Source organism: Symphodus melops (genome assembly GCF_947650265.1).
Source record: "Symphodus melops genome assembly, chromosome: 4".
In the NCBI taxonomy this organism is placed as follows: Eukaryota; Metazoa; Chordata; class Actinopteri; order Labriformes; family Labridae; genus Symphodus; species Symphodus melops.
Window position 1 is genome coordinate 15,682,132 of NC_136694.1, and position 21,221 is coordinate 15,703,352.

At 39.1% G+C, this 21,221-nt stretch overlaps 1 protein-coding gene across 1 annotated transcript; it reads right to left on the reverse strand.

Moving 5' to 3' along the window:
* Positions 1-1,899: 1,899 nt before the first annotated feature.
* On the reverse strand, positions 1,900-19,951 carry LOC306822644 (G-protein coupled receptor 22-like). Its single transcript, XM_079341781.1, has 2 exons — positions 19,539-19,951; positions 1,900-6,041 (listed from the first exon to the last, which is right to left on the reverse strand). Exon 2 carries the CDS (start codon positions 5,922-5,924, stop codon positions 4,242-4,244), a length of 1,683 nt encoding a protein of 560 aa, XP_079197907.1. The 5' UTR covers positions 5,925-6,041; positions 19,539-19,951; the 3' UTR covers positions 1,900-4,241.
* Between the last annotated feature and the right edge of the window lie 1,270 nt (positions 19,952-21,221).

Here is a 21,221-nt window from a genome sequence, read left to right on the forward strand (position 1 = left end):
ATTGTTGAGTTAAATTATTCAGACTTCTTTATGTATTGTGACAAGACGTTAGCTGATGTAAAAATGTTCTTAATTTAGAATTACATAAACATAAAGATTATATTCAATGCAACCAAAATAATCAGATACTTAAACATTTTTGTTTGAAAGTTACTTAAATAATCGCCACAAAATCAAGGACGCATTTATATTGAATACATTTTATCAGATATATTAAGTTAAATGTACATGACTACAGAATCATTTATTAGTGTACCGGGTCATATTGCTGGTGGTTATGTTTAACGTGATGTTTGCATGCTGCACGAATACAGTACAGGATTGTTAAAATATGCGTACCGGCTGATAATAATTGTGCCCCCCCCCATGCATTTCATATGCCCCCCTTAGGACTGAGGTCTGGCGATGGGTCTGAACGTCTGTATCCATATGCAAACAGTAAAAGCACAAACACCACAAGTTGCCCCAGCTCCTAGTCCTCACCGTGGCCAACAGGCAGGTCCTGTGCCTCGGCTGCAGCTGCAATAACTGTAATTCTGACCTCTGTAATGTTTAAGTTTTGTGTTATGTTGTAGTTTGGTAATGTTCTGTTTGGCCCACAAGGGGGCCCTCTGGGTTCTTCTTTCAAAAAATATGAGTTTGAAAACGAGGAAGAATAAGGGCACAAGATAATGTGATGCAAGCTGAAATGAAACTAAAGAACCTTAAAACTATACTCTGCTGTGTGGAATATTATTCAACAAATTTATAGATTCTAACTTTTTTTAATAAGGGCAAACAGGAGGGCTTTACATTGTAGTCTGAGAAATATTGAAGACTCTACTGGGCCAACATAGTAGCAAAACAGAAAAGTACATCGAGTCATTAAAGCACTTGATGCTTCTTTTTCTTTTTCACAGGGTGGTGGACTGCAGGGTACACACAGAGTAAACGCACTATTTTTTCCAGTGTCCATGGCAAAGGGTATACCCACTTCTAAATTCTCTCTAATTCACACCAATAGTTGAATGACAATATGTGTGTGCTTGAATTTTTTTTTTCCTAGTATGGTGGTAGGATGACCCTCTCCTCTCTCTCTGTGACTCTAATTGACTCACATGCACTTAGTAAATATTAAAAATCCTCTAATGGGCCACATTTACCCAGGCACTACTACACCACTGGACGCAGCGCTGTCCTATTATTAGTCATACCAATGCCATAGCATCTATGCCTCCTGTCTTTCCTTATTTTTTCATAATCTTCTCTATTCATTTCTCTCTCTCTCTCTCTCTCTCTCTCTCTCTCTTGTTTTTGTTCCAACATCATCCCCCAAGGTGACATTCTTTCGTTCACAGACACTGCAGCTCTTCCTTGCTTTGTTCTGGAAGGCCTGAGTTTGGATGAGAGATGTGAGAGAGGCAGACCGGTGGAACAAAAAGAGAAATTGAGTGTGATTGGTGTGAAAGGGGAGGATATTGATGAGGTTATCAAACAGGAGTTGGGAAAACATGTGTTAAATTACTGCAGAACTCAGTAAAGCAACAAACACACACCATGTGTGTTGACAGATTTGTTCTGGTAAAATGAAACATGGAAAGTTAACATCAAAAGAGTATCTTAACAGATGCTTACCTGACTAACAATTTGCATCTTCATAGTACTGTTGATTAGCATGGTCACATCACAGGGTATGTACAGTGGGGATTCAGCACAGTCATTACCAAATATTGCAAGAATATGGGACTGAGTTTCTCAATTTAGGAATTAGAGAAATAGAAAGTGGCAACAAGAGATGTAGAAAAGTATGGACAGTTGGACAATAGACAGAAGTAGAGGTCAAAGGAGAGGGAACAAAATATATCTAAGCAGTGTCCTGCATGACACATAACAAGACTACAAACACTGCTGCATTTGTGGTGAAAGCACAGTGATAAAGCACTTTATTTATTAAAGGAGTCTTACATGTGACAAATTGACAAAGTCGTTCTTTTACTGATAGTAAATAATGGAATTTGTTAATCTTATGATTAGATTTCATTTTTCAATTCTTATTTTATCTAAAATATATTGTGAATAATATGTTTATGACAACAAAGTATTAATTGTATAATATGAAATTGATCATACAGATTATACATCTTTTACACCTACATCTTTTCATTTTATTGTTAATGCTATTACGTCCTAAAACAAAGGATGCACATAGGGATATTCCCTAGCAGATAAAATCTATGCAGACATCTTGATAAGTAAAAATCAATATTTGATAACAATTAATACACTGAAAATAAATCTATAATCTATAAACTGACACAGTGAACAGAGAGAGATCAGTTCTTAGATAGATCACCTTTTTATTACAGATTCTTCTCTATACAATAACACTTAATATAAATCTTATACAATACTAATTTTTCTCTATACACATGGTCATTATTGTACAGTACAGTGTACACACATACAGTATTAACACAAATACAATTATTTGTCTTTACAGCAACTTTCCAACTCGCATAGAGTTTATCACAATGGCTAATTTTCTGTCCGGCAGATGATTGTGATGATTTCTTTTAACTAAAACCCAGACACTTAAATATTTACATCCCTGAAAAATGTACATATACGAACAAGAATTATTGTAATCTGTCTGGGTCACAAGTAGTGTAAAAGAGGTTTGAATGGAGGAGATAGTCCAATGCCCAAGCTCTTCCATACAAAGTTTTCAATGTACTGTATCTACTTAATGACATAAATCTTTACCTACTGTAACACCCATTGTACAAGAGTAGATTGCGGGCTGGTTTATTGTTTCATTTCCAGCAAGTTTGGATATGAGACACAAAGCCCTGAGGAGATAGAGAGACACAGATATATTGTAATATGGACACCTGTCTGCTTTTGCAGTCGTCCAAAGTGCTAACAAAAGCAGCAGCACTGCCTCAAGAGCTCAAACAGCCAACCAAAAGTAATGTCCCAAAGCAGATTTGGGGACTTCTCTGGTTAAAGATGCTTGTTTATCTTTAGTGACACAATTTTGATGACGTTTTTACAAAATGTTGCCCTTTGATTTCCACTTTTAAAAACTGAAGTGATACAATACCAATAGTATTACAGTGAACTGCATTGTTACAATTGCTTCTGGTAATTTGCTTTTGCTGTTAACAAGAATAATTAGTCTCTTTTCTTTTCCCTTCTTCCATGTTATTCAAGCCATTTGTAGAAAATCTACAATTATGTGTTCACATTCTGTTTTAGTTCACATCCTAGGGGTCATTGCTTTGCTCATGATTTATTGCACATAATCATGGACACACACGCACACACTTGTGTATCCTTACTTGCATACATGCATGCACACATGCAAACTTCCAAACAAAACCACACATCCTTGTCTTATTCATAATAACTGATAAATCAAAGTTGATTAAAAAAATAAAATCATGCCTTAAAATTTAACTTCCACACATTCTATGGTGCTTAAATGAAATCTGATATTTATTTTTTGCAGTTTCCTGGTAGTTCACCCTGTAAACTTTGAATCTGAACGCTTGCATTCACCTGCTAATTTGCCATACCATACAGTATGCATAAACATTGTTACTCTGATACATTGTTGTAAACATACAGCAGGACACTCAGCACCATAAGATCATATAAATAACTCAATAAAGGCATGAACAAAAATAAGGAAAAGAAAGAGAAACCTAGACTTCCAATAATATTCTCATTGAGAATATCTGTGCAGGTAGATATTGGTGTGCTTTCACAGATAATTACTTAATATAGATCAGTGTGCAGTAAGTGTGTATATGTGTAAGTGTGTGTCTGCCTGTTTGTCTGTGCATATACTGCATACATGCACATGCAAGTTGAAATTTCACAAAGGAGCAATAATTTATTAGTTGGCTGTTGTCTAACCCTAATCCTGCACATGGAGTGTATGCTAGTATTTTCAGTGACTATGGCCAAGGTGTTGGCCAGAGTTGCTATGGAGACACAGTGGCCACCTTGTCAGTCAGACATAGACTAATGAGGGCATGTGAAAGGAGAGCTGAAAGAGGGCTCTAATTAGAGCTCAGGACTCACCTGTCTCCACATATAAATGGAACCACAGGTCATGGGATTTGTCCTGACCTTTGTAAACTACCTGGGACTCATTTTTCTCTCATTAATATACACAATGCTTCTCTAACAAATTGGTAGGATGCATTCAATTCTTCATATTCAGACTCACAACCACACGCCTACCAAGACCAGCCTCATTCCCTCACTGCCTCTGTGAGGCAACGATCAGTACCATCACTAGGTTCTACCCGTGGCTTGCGAGTCTTCTTCTGAGCTCCCCCCTCCACCCAAGAGTTATGAATAACTGTACCGCCACTTGGAGCTGGGTCCACCTGAAGTAGGGACACTACCCTTTTCTTTACTCGTGTTTTGAGGGCACGGCGCAGTTTTTGCCTGGTGAAGGCGTAGAGCAGAGGATGAAAAATAGTGGTTCCATAAGCCATTGCCAAGAAGCAGAGGCGTAGCCGCACAAGGCCGTCACTGGGACCCAGACAAAGGATCAGAACATTGACTGCAGACAGAGGAGCCCAGCAGCCCAAGAAGGTGGATATGATGAGTAGGGACATTTTGAGGACACGGCGTTGACGTTCTCGACGGTCCCTGTGCCTACGCACTGCCCTCCTCAAGGCGATGATTGCAGAAACTGAGGCCTGTACACCCATGGAGGAGGCTGGCAGTGGGGTGGTGGCTGGGGGCTGGGTTGAGGCTGAAGTTGGGGTCGGAGAAGCAGGAGTGGCTGGTGTGGTGGCGATGGGTGTGGTGGCAGCAGTACTGACAGTAGTTACTGTTGCACCACTGTCGGACATGCCCTGGGGCATGGAGGAGATTGCTGGGGGTGATGTTGGTGTAGGGGTGGGTGAGGGGATGAGAGGAGGATGACTGAGGTTCTGATTCTGATTTGAGGATACTACCTCTGTTGGTAGGCTGAATTCTTTCTTTCTCTTCCTCCTGCAGCGTATCCTGCAGGTGGAGTCCTTGGTACGTTTACCTCTCATCATGTGAGAGCCAATGCGAATGTTGAGGGCCTGAAGGATCCTGGAGTAGGTGAACAACATGACGACTACAGCGATGAAAAAGCATGGCACTTGGAGTAACAAGTGGTAATACATAGCCAGACCTGTGTAATACCCTTGCCCACCTACACACAGTAGTGTCCTGTTCTGCCATACTGGAGGCAGGTGGTGTGAGGGGGAGGGAGGATCAGTTGATGGTAAAGATGAGGGAGAGAGGGAGGGAAAAAATGGCATCTGTCCAGTCGTGAGTTCAGAGTCATTTTTGTGCCTTTCAGAGTCCTCACTGCCCTCAGCCCTCAAAGAGAAGAAGTCCCCCTCAAGGAAAGGCAGGAAGAAAACAGCAAGAGAAACAGCCCACACTGCTGCAAGGAGCAGTGCTGCACGCCTTGGGGTCAGCAGGCGACTGGCTGGACGGACTGAGATGTCGTATCTGTCCAGACTGATCACCAGTACATTGACCGCTGTAGCCACGCTAGTGAATGTGACACAGGCCTCATGAAAGCAGCACAGTGTTGCCAGGCTGCTGACTCCACTTCCATTGGCTGGTAGCAAGATCACAGCCACAGTCAGTGGCAGACATAGCACACATACTAGTATATCCAGGACATGAAGGTTGACTGTAACAAGGTTGCTGACTGAATCCACCAGATTGGACTGGGCACAGTAAAGCACAAGCACGGTCAGGTTGCTGCTGAAACCCAATACAAGCTCCAGTATCAGCACAGTGGTCAAAGATACTTGGAAGCCCAGAGGGTAGGGTGTGCTCCAGCCCTCCTCTGTCCCCAGCTCACCCCCTCCATCCAGCAGGCCTACCCCCTGACCATCACTGGTCTCCAGGAGTTCACGATAGCCTTCGGTCTCCATTGATGCCACAGCACTCCTTCACACATAGCAACAGTGGGGGCCACACCAGACCATGCTCTGCATTTCTCTTTCCTCTGGCTCGAAAGTGACAGTCATGTGGCCAGATCTGTGGTGATTCTGAAATATAAAAAAAGGCATATAAAGAATAATCAGAAAACAGAGAACGATTAAGTTATCAGTCAGCTCTTTTAACAACAACAAAATTATGTACAACAAGTACAGTTAAACATGTCTTATTTTACAAGAAAAAGGAATGCTGAGTCGACAATGATTTAAAAGGGAAAATTGGAGACATTAGGTTGCAGTTCAAGCTAGTGCTGATGACCCATGATGCCTCACTGAGTTGAAGCAGTTAGATAACAACATACTTATCATAAACAATGCTCAGAGAGAAACGGAGCAGGTTGTCTCTTGGGCTGAATTTGCAGGTATGAGTGCATTTAACAGGGACTCAGCAGGAACCCGAGCAGTCAACCACTGGGGATTTATTCCCTGACTGTGCTTACAGTTCATGCACTACAGTATTTTCTCTTACAATGATTTAACTCGGCGTGGATTTTTGATCCATTATGATATTACATCGGTTAACATAAAGAGTGCAGAATTAATTATATGGACTTGTGACATGCTACATATTTTTCACATAATTAATAAATATCATAGCATGTATTGTATTTTACTGAACTTAATGTACAGAACTTTGGTCCACCTTGGCTGTTATAAATGTGCTATATAAATAAAATTCACTTGACTTGACCATTTTTCCTTCTAGATTGATAGACTTTATCACTGGACAATATCAGTAACTCTGAAATGATAATTGACCAAAATCAATGAATGTATATACTGACACTAGTATCAGCATCCTAAACTCGCCCTCTGTGAACATGATTAATACCTAAAACGTTTTTTTTCCTTCTTTTTTTTTTAACAAGTTAACTTTAAAAGTCTTCCTTTTCAATCCTCTGTTCCCTTTTTCAAAGGAACAGAGGATTCAAAGAACTGTTCGCATCTACCTGAAAGAGGAGAGGTGGCAGAGACATTTGTGGGCTGCAGGAGGACCGTGCACTGCATGTCAACATAGCAGGCCCCCAACTGAGGATGGCAGCAGTTAATAGTTCTCACAGGGAGTCGTAATAAAGACGAATGGATCAATGATCCTCCGACAGTGGCACATAAACAAAGCTATCAGAAGAAGACCGGCTCCCCTGGCATCTTCTCCCAACACCCACTTCTTTTCATCTGCTGTCCTACATCCATTCTGGCTCTGTTCTCTTTCAGCTTACTGGCTGGGACAAATGACTTTGCATGTAGAGCATGTCACTTGCGGCTGGTTGGGTGTTCTCTTTTGCTTAGAAGGGAATTATACAAAGTATTTGCTGATTTCATAGGACATCTGGTTGAAATACAGTAAGAAAAATATTGTCACTGTAGTCTTTGAACCAGAAGCTGCAGGTGTGTCTCAATATTGACCCCTGCCTATTCTGTCAACCTGTCTACTGTCACGGCTCTTGTTCACACCCTCTCATTCGCCCTTTTCGCTTTGTGTTATTTCACAGTTTTTTCTCCCATTTGTCATGTGGAAAGGACCTCCAGGCAGAACAAGACTCAGCGTGGACCAGTGGTCTATTTTAATCCACTAATGGGTTCCACAGGGTTTGCCTTGTTGCTGGAACATTGATTTAAAGCATCATCGAGCTTCCAATTTAACAAACCTGAGACAAGGGAGCACAGAAGCACACTACCCATCTCATCCTTTCACAGGTACCTGTTGACTCATTTAGGCACTGCATAAAATAGCTGCAGGCAAATTAGATATATCCCCTTCTTTAATCACCAACCACATTTACAAAATGTATTTTAATGTTGACTTTGTCACAGATCACAGGAATATGAAGTACCTGACATTAATGAAGAAATATATGTTTTTATAATGTTAGGCCTATGTGGAATTCCCTAAAAAAAACGGAGCTCATCATGGAAATTTGCCTTCTGTGCTACAAAATTACAACAGAGTTTAATTGACATTCCTCTGATTGTAAAAAGAAAATCTCGACTCACTCTGTGTTTGAAAATATTCATAGCAAGCACAAGAATTTTCAATAAGCTGTGACCTCTTCCAAATCCAACATGGTTTACAACGTAGGGTTTCTGACAGTCAAAGAAACACTGATAATTTAACAGTGACCACTTCCACTAAGCAATCACATCACAAAAGCAACAGGCACGTCAATACTGCATTAAACAAATTGCATCTTCCATCTCTTGTTAGGGGTATTTAAAACATTACAGAACTAAATCATGTGCTAATACATACTATGTTAATGCTGATCATGTAAGATGATTGAGAAATTATAAGGGAGACATGTTTATTTGTTCTTTTTACTTGAGTTAAATTATCCATGGTGTTGTTTTATAACTGATTTGATCGGTCTTATCCAACAACATGCATCATCTGTTCCTCTTAACAGTACTGCCAATGATTATAAGTGGACGTGTGCGCTGGTGAAATAAGCAAGCTGAAAAGCTCTCAACAAAAGAAATTTATCCTATTCTATGACTAAAAGAGACAATAACCCACAATCAGTGTTATGACGATAATGGATACTAATCATGTGGTGAACTAGTAAGAGATATGAAGGGTCACAGACAAAACAGTAGAAAAGTCTCTGTTAGCATTTGGATTCGACGCAGACCAAACGTCACAATCCCAGCCATTAACAGATATAATAAGCACATTAAAATGTGTAGGCAGGGTGTGTGCCTATTTTAATTATCACTAAAACTGGTGGGAGAATTGTAAATACTGGGTTAATGGATTTGCAGATTCAGGTAACATAATTTGTGGCGCTGGTTAATGATCAGAACAGGGCTGCCGAAAAAGTCTGTGAGTATGTGAGTGTGAAAGCTGATGCACAAGTTATATGTTGCAACAGAAAATAGCTGGGAACAAGGTGAGGCTCATAACACACAAGCTAGGGATCAATTTAAAAGTCAAATAACTTGGAAGAGGGCCCAGCAAACTAAATTACTATTGGAAAACATGTTACATTAAGAAATAACCCAGACATGCAGGCATAAACATCTTATAATAACTTTACATTTTTCTATCAATTTAGTTATGTTTGTAGTTATTCTTGATTATAAACACGTGATGCATTTTTTTTTTTTTTTTAATCGTAATTTTGAGTTCAGTCAAATTTGTTCGGGAAAAAAACATCAGTAAAAATTACAATAATGCAAGAAAGTTCAACAATGGGCCTTGTTTGTTCAACATAGAATCAAATAAGTAACTGTAAAATACAGATTTAATTTATGATCATGACTTAATGATTTCATTTAATCTGTATTTTGGCTTTGAAATGAAACTTTGTGTTCTGCCCCAAAACAACAATAATAAACAAACAGTGTCTAAGATGGTATAACTTCCCGGGCCCGGCTGTCAGGGTTATTATATGGTGTCTTGTAGAACAAGTTGTCAAGCACCTTTTCACAATATAAGAGAATAATCCTCTGCTACATCCTGTTTTCTTCAAAGTTCAGTTTCTCTCCTTTTCTAATTTTTTCTTGGCTCTTTCACTCTTGCATGCTCTACAACACACACTCTAAGCTATCTGTGTTTTGTTTTTTTTCTCCTGACTGAACAGTTCCTGCCAGAGGCTAAATTACTGCTTCCCATCATAAAAAAACGGTAAGTATGTTCTTAGCCCAAACTGTGTCTAAAGGTAGTATAAATCAAAGGGAGAGGTTTGACAACAGGACAAAGGCTCAAGCTTATATTAAATGAAAATATTTAAATAACAGTATTTAAAAGAATGGTGGCAAAGATGTGTCTTATGTCGCCCTGTCTTTCCATGATGACTGCTGCAAAGAATAGCAAGAGTTTTATCAGGAGTGCAATCAACATGGTGCATAGCTGCTTAATAGGTATTCCTTTTAGTTCAAAGGAGCTGTGGTTTCTCCAGTATAATTTCCACAATACCTTCTTGATTAACACAATCCCACAACTGAATCTTCCCAGACTCTGACAAACGCTTACATACACCCAAATGTCATTCCTGTATTCCTGCCTCATGGATTAAGGCACACTTCAACTATTTCACATATGATGCACCTAAGATGACAACTGCACTTCCAGGCCAGTGCACCTGTCTGATAAACAGCACGCACAAGTTTCCCAGCATGTCTGAACTGAAGCAGAAAGGGTTTATTAAATCTGGCCCTTTGTGTCATCACTGCTGCCCATCCTGCTGTGCTGAGAGTGCTTATCCTGCACTGGGCCTGAGGGCACCCTTTTGCTTGAGCCTCAAACCAGGGCAAATACACAGGAGATTTCAGTTGGCTAATTATTTAAATGTAAGTATTGCCTGAGCACTCTTTAAAACCTTTTTGTGCTTATAGGCTGGTTGGTGCAACTTTCTACAGAAGACACTGCCAGTTAGTTTTAAGACTGTAATTGTCTTGGTATTGCTTATTTTACCATTAGCAGTTTTTTTTTTAGGAATCTCATGTAAGTATTGTTAACTTGAGCACATCAACCTACAGAGTAAGCTACACAATGGAATTCTGATAAAGACAACTTGTTTCTTCATTATACCTGCTGCTTTGGTTTGAATTCAGCAGTTGGAAATCATCCAACTACTCAGTGAGCCACTGCGCCTGGGTCCACCTCAGGGACAGGAACCGTCAGTACTGTTTACTTGCCGATAACAATAACCAAAGTAGATGTGTGTGTATTTTTCACACAAAAAATAGATTGGAAAAATAATTGCTATAGCAGGAAACGGGGCCTGGCTTTTCAGATAACAAAAGAGACCTCTGTAAGAGGGCATTGTATCTGACTACAGATGCACAAGATGAAAGTGTAGCAGCATTGTATGGTGGTTTATTTTAGGTTACTATCCATAGAGATTTTCTTATCTGCCTCTGCTTTGATGGCTTTCCTCCTTGTTAAAGTGTAAAATGTCAGTGTCACATGTTGGGACTAGAAAGAGGCCTTTGCTCTTTTGATTCTATGGGACTGACACCAAAAGTTGACATTTGGGGTGAGGGGAAGGATACAGAGGAGAGACAGAAAGAACGTGAGTGAGGGGAATAAAAGGGGGGAAAATGAGGAAAGAAAAACAGGATGATGTTGCATCCAACAAGCTGACTCATGGCTGTCTTAGCTATTCCTAATGTCCGCAGTGAGACAATCGATCAAAGACTTAATTTTATCACTTTATTTCTCCAGCAGCGCTAAAAGTGAGCCACCACCTGCTGGAGAGCAGCATCTCTGGCAGGCTCCCAGAAGCCTGTCTGGGCCAGCAACACAACGAGAGAAAGTAATAACATCACTCCCGATGACATCTTTCTGATATAGTAACCTTAAAGGGAAATTCAGTTATAATATGAGAGCATCCAATAAACTAAATACTGTATGTCCAATACAAGGTAAAGTAAACATGTTTAAACCAACACTGTGATGTCAAGCAACACTTAGTAGTGTAACACTTTGATAGGGTTTATTATAATTCATGCCAAACCTGATGAAGATGCACAAGAACACCATGTGGTGTGCAATGTGTTCCTATCTGCCATTCAGCGATCCACACAACCACCCAACACCACCCAGCTCCAGCCCACGTCCCTGCACACTCTCCCTGTCCGTATGCTCTCTGCAGAAACATCACAAGATGGATTGCTGACTGAAGTAAATGACAACTTGTGTGCTTAAGAAAGTGCTATATCCCATTCGTACTTTTGCTTGAGTCTTTTGCTTGGGAAAATGGTGCTGCTGGTTAACGGGAGGTAAGATGAAAGCGTGAGTGCAGTGAAGGAATGATGGATGGGAGGGAGGCTTAGTGGCTGCAGATGGATGTGGAGCCGCGTGCTCACTGGAGGGAATGTTTGTTCCCTGCTTACTCCCTCTATCCATCTCTCTTTTGAACGGTCTCAGATGCACAGCCTCAACTTCCCTCTACACAATCCATCTTATCTCAAACTCATGACTTGACTACATGGTGCAACATCTTTGTGTAATCCTCCCAGATTGTCTCGAGGGACTGTTCTGTGATTTTTAAGGTAGCGTTTCATGATGAAATAGCGCAAGTAGCCTCTCACAGATTCCTGTTGTTGCATAATAGATATTGTAGTTCAAATGCAGACTCATGAAGAGTCACACTCTACATGACAGGCTGCTAGCAAATCATTAATAAGAAAGATATGTACAAACTATGTTAAGCCTATAATCTATAGACACAGTTATGGAAAGAAAGAAGACCTTGGATTTAGACAGATTTGGTGTGAGGCATTACTATCATCAGTCAATTTCATTTGGCTCCACCATTCATTCATTCACTATTTATATCTAATAGCAAGCTGATGTTCAAAGCATGTCATTTTGGTGTTACATGCACAAGCCATCAGTGAGGACTGTTTTTTTTTACTCACTCACTCATTGAAAATGTTCATAAGTATAAATATATTTGTACAGTATACTGTATACTGTATGTGTGCCTGTTTTGCAAACGCTGCTGTACAGGACTGCTCGAAACAAAGTTTTGTTGTGTTCTTCATACATTGACAATGAATAGTCCATCTATCATATCAAAGATCTCAGGAAATCATTGTTCTTTCAAACGAGAAGAAATCATAATTAAGTTGGGAGAGCTTGTAAAATGAAGTATTAGTCAGAACATGTGATGTTAGTAATGTAAATCAGCGATCATGAAGACTGTTCAGCTCAATTGAACAGAATAGCCTTGAGTGGTGATAATTATAAGACAATAAAACCAGGATAGAATTGAGAGGCATAGAAGTATGTATTTTATTCCTATCATACCATTAATAACTCACAATTTTCTTTTCAAGTCAAGTGATTGGATGTGATTATTAGCTTCCCCCCTTGATTTAAACAGTACTTGTCATCAGGATTTAAAGGATTGTCCAATTACAGACATTAAAATAACCTCTTTCCTGCATCTAGATATGCTGATTTGTGTTGTGAGTGTTGTAAATAAATCGTCATGTTGCAGTGCAAGATCTGTGGCTGCTTCAGTGTCCCTCTTTTGACAAACCACCAGACCATAGAGTAAAAGCTGTGACCTGTACCCACATGAACAGAGCTGCATTGATGTGAATGCAAAGACACAGAAAACACAACATATCTCAAAGTGCTAGAGGTTCTTATCTTTTCTGATGTGCATTTTTACAGTTTAAGTTACAATTTCACTCTCATGGTTAAGTTTATATGACACAAGGAGTTTTAAACAGCCTGTAAAATACACTTTGTTAATGTCTTCTGTAACTCTTGAAAATGCGTTCCAAAGCTGAAAAAAAGCCCTCATGATGTAATAAAATTGGACTTGAGAGTTGGAATTTTTCAGACAAGGAAGGTCAAGACTACAACTGCTTGAGTTTAACTAGGTACTAAAAGTTAGATATATTGGCCACAGTGGCATAGATTTTGAACAACAGTGACTCTTGGACTAATTTTTTTCATTCTTTTTATTCATTCTTTTTAATTCATTCTTTTACAATGTCAGTTGAGTTGGACATTTAGATGTTTACCTGATAATCTTATTATTATTTGCACCTTTAATGTATGCACCGACTGTTGTTTAAAGTCTTTTTATATCATTTCACACTACCTTTATTAACAGATGTTCCTTTTTTTTTTTTTATCAGTGTTGTTTGCACATGTAAATTGCACATATTTTGATCCCCACACAGGTTAAGCAATATTCCTTTGTATAGGTCTATTGTTTAATTGCACATTTTTTAATTTTAACTAATGTATGGGCTTACTTAAATCTTTCTTTTAGGGTTAATATACAGTATGGAGGGCATGGGAGACAGCTCTCTCACAAAGTCAGCAATGACCCAATTATCTGATGCTTCCAAAGATTGTCTTGCCAGATTTAACTGTGCTGTAAGTGATTTTACCTGATGTGCTTGGAAGATGATCAGGGCGACCCCAGTTCAAAACTGCAAATATTTAAGTAGTCAATATTTGCGATCAGAAGTCTTGTTGTTTAGGAACAACACTGAGAACAGCCGAGCACAGACTATATGTATTGTCATGTGGAACAGAACAATACATTCAACAGTAGACAGAGGTAGAGGAAGAATGCTGCATGTCTAGCCTTCAATCTGGAACGTTACAGCTTCTGCTAGAACAGTGTTTGTTTATTAAACGTTTTTATATGAATAAGCAGCATTTGTAGAATCAATGTTTAGAGGTGGCTGATGAGCAGGCTTGATAGCGTGGGTTAAGTTTCCTTAAACAAACTATTTTGTTTTAAGATGAATAAATTTGTACTAGCCTGTGTCTATATTGTTCTTTTTCAAGTCGAAGTGATTTGGAAAATGTTATTATTCTGTAAATCATTTTCAACTAATGTGAACACCAGCTCTTTTGAAGTATGAATCTATCTTTTGACATGAAATGTTGTCGTTTCAATCCCCATGAAATGAAAAATACTTTTACTTTGTCCATGTGTATTTAAAAGCATTATCTGAATATTTTTACATCAATAACTGTAATTTCCCTTCCAACGTTTCAAATGCCTGATTCTGCATACAGTGGCCAAATTCTTGACCAATTCAAAAGATTTGTTGGAGCTAATGATCCAATCAAATACATCCCAACATTATGTCTTACCTTCTTTTATTGTGACTGGTTGTATCTCGCTTCAGAATTCAAAATTCTGCTTTTCATTGGAAAGTTTTTATTGTTCTTCATATTTATATTTTGACATTACACAGGTTTTAATGCCTTTTATTTGTTACAAAAACGTGTTTATGTCACAATTTGTTTTATTTTTGTAAGATTATCTATAAGATAGTAGCAATGAAAACTGGTTGTAGGGTGCCCCTTTCACTCAAAACAGTAAATCAAGTGTAGTGTTCACCTTCAGCTTAAGTTTTGTTAAATGTGAAGAGAAAAAAGATCTTTATGACCTTGACTATGTTGTACATCTCTTTTAAAAAGGTTCCTGCTCAGAATTCAGGGTTTATTGGACTATTTGTAGCTGAGGAGGTAAAAAAAATGGACTTGAGAGCAATTTGATAACAGTGGAGGAGTAAATGGTCCTGATTGAGTACAAGAAAAATTAAGACTGAAGTTGTCTGCAGCAGGTTAAAATGATTAAGCTATTTCACTGCAGAAGGCAATTAGAAAACAATTAATGCAATTTATCTTCCACAGACAGGACATCATTGGCCAAGAGAGAGGAGGGCACCACCGCAGGCATCCTTACTCTCAGAACTAATGACAGGCAGAGGTCTAACCAGAGGGGTGTTAGACCAACACGCACACATAAATAAAGCCAAATATTCAGACATAGATTTACCATACTCACATTAAGAGTCTTCATTAGAAAACCAGTGAGTAAGCGAGAACAATTTACACCTACAGCTAATAGCAGACAGCCGCCAACTAAAAAAGCTGGTGTGTCCAGCATGCAAAATACAAGTGATTACATCAAATTAAATCTAAATACAAAATAAATATGCAAGACAGCAGCTGTATTTCTGTTAGCAGGAGGAAACAGAGACAAAACATGCAGCAATAAATCATTGGAGGACAAGAGTGGAGTGACCAGGACGAAATAGGCTATCAAGAGGAGGGAGACAGGGGAGACAAGACCTGTAAACAAAGACTTTACTGACTCAGTGTGGAAGACTATAAATATCTGTGTCTTACATTTTTTCACCATCCTCCTGCTTTTGCTTTGTCTGTTTCAGCCCTCTGTCCGTGCACCTAAAGGAACATCTTTATTAACTATTAGCTTAGGGAGTAAAGTGCAGTGTGCTGTTCTGCTGTACACAATGTGAACATGAGTGTTTACCAGAACAATGTGCTGTCTCAGACTTCATTACAGAAATGAATCTACAGGAAAAGCTTCTACTAAGATTTATGTAGATTTTTTTTCATTCTAAAGGCTCCTTCTTTTAGGACTGCTCAGTTAATTGCAATGAAGTCATTGTATTATGAGTGGTTGCAATAAGGAAACATTTTGCAATAAATACGAAAAAAAATTTTTTTAAACAAACAATGTTTTCTCATTCAGATTGCTTTTATGTTAAAGGGATACTTCACCCATTTACATGAAGCTGTGTATCATTAGAAACATGGTAGTAGTGTTGAATGGTTGTGAGTCCAGCCCTCATTTTGCCCTGAGACGAGACAAATATGTTTTTCTTTGCCTGGAAGTTTTCTTCATGTGATGCAATATGACGCTTTTTGCATCACATGAAGAAAACTTTCAAGCAAAGAAATACATATTATATATATTTTTCTCGTCTCAGGGCAAAATGAGGGCTGGATTCACAACCATTCAACACTACTACCATGTTTCTAATGATACAAAGCTTCATGTAAATGGAGCTCAGCGTAAGTTCAGACAGGAAGACTGGTGTTATTCTTTCATTCATTCACCTCTTCATTCATTCTTAAACCACACCCCCCTAATACTACCTGTATCTCTCTCTGGCAAGCAGGTGATCATGGGCGTGTATCATCTTGGAATTAACCAACCAGACTCTGCCACGACCTTTCTCTACCAATCAATGGCTTGCTGTCAATAGTTTAAAAACTCTCTCTCTTCCAGTCATCCTGTAGCTGCAGGCATACGCCGCAACCCTCCTCCACCCCAGTCACCTCCTTCCAGCTCGGCAGAGTCCAGGCCCAGGCTGAAACCCACTCCTCTTCTCAGCCTCCATCCTTTTCACCACCACCAGTGTCTAGACTCCACAGGGGGGCATCCTATCCCGCGTCGGCCTCACTACCCCTCAGAGCTCATGAAATCGTCATGATGGAGTCCAGCCCCCAAAAGACTTTGCACATTTCATTCTACAATTGTTGCACATTTCATTGTAATAAATAATTGTTCATTCTTAATTAAGTCTCTCCTGATTGAAATGGGTGAAGTATCCCTTTAACATAATGATAGCAGCTTGGGTGTTAAGGTCATGCTCGCAATATTTTGATGCTGTTAAGTGAAGCTTGTTATTTGGTGCTTATGTAGTAGTGGAAATAAAATGATGGATTAATTTTAATTTAGGAAGGTAAAAAAGAACAGCAGATAAGACATCGTAAACGGTTTATTAACAGAAAATAAGCACTATAATGTTTATTAATCACACAACTGTTGCAGCAATTTTGAACAATATTATCACACTTTGCATATTTTGTCATATTGTGCAAGCCTACTTCTTGTGATTTATGACTTAAACTATTTTTTCAATTTTAAATCTTGAAATTCATGTTCCTGTGAAATGTGTGGTTATGGCTTGGACAATTAAAAAGGATAAAGTCAAACCATTCTTATAGCAAGGGGTAATTAGGGAACATGGAGATAAAGTTTTATCAATTAATTAAACATATAATTAAAAAAGCATATTATTAGAGGCCTTTCAGCATAAATCTGATTCTGTCTATTTTTTGTGATATTTTGATTCAGAATCTGAGTGTGAAATAAAAGAACACAATGTTACACAAACCTTAAAATAACATTCGTAGTCATTGAAAATAACAAAAATCAGCAGATCAGCTGCTCTTGCCTATCTTGTGTGCTCTTCCCTTTCTGTTATTGTGCTATGATAACCTCAACAAGACTCTGACCAGATAAAATCCTTTCAATCAACACACGAAATCAGAAGTACAGAACTCCTGAATTCAAAATGATCTACCTCACCATATCAAACCATAGAGTGACAAGTGTGGAGGAATATTCCCCTCCAGCAGCATCAAAGCTTCTCTATAAATACATGCACAGACGCACACAACACACAATGACCCACATGCAAAGCAAACACACAGACTGCCACCATGACAGTGATTGGAAATGGGAAATCATGTTAAAACCATCGCCCCTTTGGGATTTAAAGCAGAGAGTACACATGGAATGAAAACACACATGCTCAAACACACACAGAGAAACGGAACATAACAGGAAAGGTTGGCTTCAACTCAATCTTGTGCATATTTCTCTCATAAAAAAAGGTTAATTCAAAGGAAAAAATTCCACATTAAAGCTCATAATATCAACCAAAATAAGTTAGTCGTATGAATAAGTATAATGACTATGAGCTAAAAGGACTTCTTGTTTGATAAAACCATAAAATAAAATAAAGTTGTCTATAGTTCTGCTGATGTTAGTGTAACCTACATGTTTCTCCTTTTTACATGTATTCTCAATATCCCATGTTTCTCTTTCTTCTAACCAACTCAGGTACATTTTCCAACTTCAAGATGCATTTTCCTTTTTCAGATTGTGTTGAAATTACTTAATAATGCTAACAAAAAAACAAAGCTGCACCTGTAGAAGTTGATTCTAAAATTTAGGGAGGATGTGAAATTCAAAGAAGTTTTGCGACCACAGTGGACATTTTGAGGGAGAACTAGGTAATGTTGTTTCAGCAAACCTTTCAGCGTTCTGACTCCAAAATCTCCTGCCTAGAGCAGAGATCCAAAGAATCAGCGTTTCTGTCACAATGCATCAATATGATGGAAAAAAAAATCTACAAAGAAAGCACTATATCACTTCCAACAAACATGTAAGCTGCATCAACAAGAGGAGAGCAGGGATCAAAACTGTTTGTCACACCTGGCAAGACAGGAATGGATCACAAATAAGTTTGTATAAAGATGTCCTAATCATTACTCATATTTGGAGATAAAAGAGAGCTTAACACTTTGCTGCACTCTTAAAACCGAACATTTCACAGATTTAAAATTTACATAAATGTAAAAGACAGGCAGGGAATATGCTAATTGTACTGTCAACCTCTAAAAAATACACATTCCTGGCTGTCTTCCCAGTTTTTCTAATGAAGGCAAATAACTGCAGAACAGCCCTGATAAACAATCCTTTGAAATCATGCTCTCGTGGGGTTATGCTGGACCAAGACTGACGGATCACGTGCTGTTTGGAATAATTGTAGGCTTATCTAATTTTAACATTAAATATCAAAACAATGGGGTAGTTGGAGCATTGCTTTTAAAAACAACCAGACGGCCACTTGCGTGTCAAGCGTAGCGCATCCATGTGACTGAAACACATCAGTGAGGGTCCCTGGGGGGAAAAAAGGAGTCTGGTACGAGATTACTATAACAGCGATCGATTCTGATCAAAAAACAAGTCGATGTAGATCTGTTTCTTCTCATGCGTATTTTGAGATTATAATTTACTCTATGGTACAAGTGGTGTCTGAACACAAGATGATCAAACACTGCGAAAGGATATGCTGCTGTTGTTTTTTTTGTTTTTTGTTTGTTTGTTTTTTGTCACGGAGACGCATCCAGCCTATCAAAAAGCGCACACAAGAGATCGGAATCACAAGTCCAGGAGCTGTTTTCTGGCCCCTCATAAGTCCTGGTCTGACATGCAGGTGGTTTGTTATTGTCGCCTCCAGTCCACCACAAAACAGGTTAGGACTGTCTAGCCCAACTCATGGGTCATTTTGCACAAAGACTGCATCCCTTAAAGAGCCAAGATCGCTTCCAAGTCATTTTAAATGAAATTTAAACACAAATGCTGTATTTGCAAAGACATGTTCTTAAATACTGTTGGATACATTCTTAAAAATTCAAGTATGCACAAAGCTGCATTCGAGTGATAAACTTACCACTTTGCTGAGTGGGATTTCCCTTTACATCCTACTGCAGGTGTCGGTGCGCTGCGCTATACCTCCAACACTGGACCCGGATTCACTCCAGCGCTCTCCAGGACAGCCGGCTGTCAGCCAGAAACGTGACCAGAATAATTTGCCTCCGTTTTGTCATAAATATTACAGCGGGAGGGGGGAAGCCCTCTGCAGCTGCAGATACAGAGCAGTAGTAGCAGAGGTTTAAACAAACAAAAAAAGACAAAAGGTAAAATCAGTCTTTAGGCGTTTTCTCTCTTTCTTTAATCTCCCTACTCAACACGGCGAGCTACACCTGTCCACTTGTATGCAGAGGACTTACACAGTATCCCACACCCGGAGAGACCAAACGCATGATTATGCGCTCAACGCTTGCTGGAGCGCAGTCGCTCCATCCCAGCGACCAATACGGTGATCTGCAGGAGGAGGAAGGAGGGAGGGAGTGGGAGAGGGATTTTTGTAGGAAGGGGGAGGAGACAGGGATGCGGGAGGAGGACTGGGTGGGGGGTGGGATGAGTAGTCTTTACAAGGACGACCTCAGATTCCTCAAGGGTGAACACTCCTATAGTCATTCAGATTTCCCAATTACTCCTACTAACCCTTAAAAAAATGTTAAACCCTTCACTTGATGTAACTTAAAGTAAAATGTCTTGACTCAGTCTTTGCTTGATACATTTTATCTCTCCTGTAAAGCAGGCTTCTGTCTATGCTCTGCTGCACAGTGAGTGCTGTATACAGTGAGTGTCAGACTCTAAATTTCCATGAGTTGACTTCATTGCTGCTGGTTTAAGGGGAGATTTGTGATGCTTGAAGCCATATTTTACCTGCAGGATAACCATCTCCTCATAACATGGATCATGTCTACCACCTGCTCACCTGCTGTCTGAGTACTCTGTCACTTGAGCTGAGTGCCGGGTTCAAAGTCATTGACTGTTAAATTTGTGAACTTGGGAACTCATACATGTAAGGTCCCTGTCACTGAAGCTCTTACCCTGACTCACAGATTGTTCAAGCAATGGGTTTAAATTGCTGTGCAAGAGTACAGCACAGTATATCTGCGAGATATACTGTTCAGAGGTGTATTTTGATAAAGGTGTGAACGTCTAGGTTTTTTTTAGGAGGTAGATTATGTCAACTGTTTATTGTGCAAGTAACATGAAAGTGGAAGATGGTCTAAAACACTCCTAAAACCTTTACACATTTGTTTTTCCCAAGGGGATAAAAGCCTGAAAACCAGATTCTGAATTTATAAAACCCATCATAGTCCTTCCTGCACTCTCAAACACTGAAACATCTACTGAACTATTAATTTCAAAACTTAATACTGTGATTATTTAATGCTGGATGTCTTAATTATGCTCAGATTTGGTTCAGGTCAGACCGACCTACTGCTGTGCTTCGATCTGCTGCTTCATGTGTGGAACAAAGAAATCTGTGTAAAGGGACCACAGGTGCCTATTCTTGGAGGGAAATAAAATGGAACATAATGACTGTGTGTGATCCTTTACAGATTGTATGAAATAACACATGGTCTAAATATTTAAGCAGGGTTTTATTTTTTTTAATCTTTTTTTTGCCCCAATAAACCACTTCACACTCTCTGCCCTCCATTACCACATCTTTTTCTGCAGCTCACCTTTTCCCCCTTGTTGCACCACATATTTT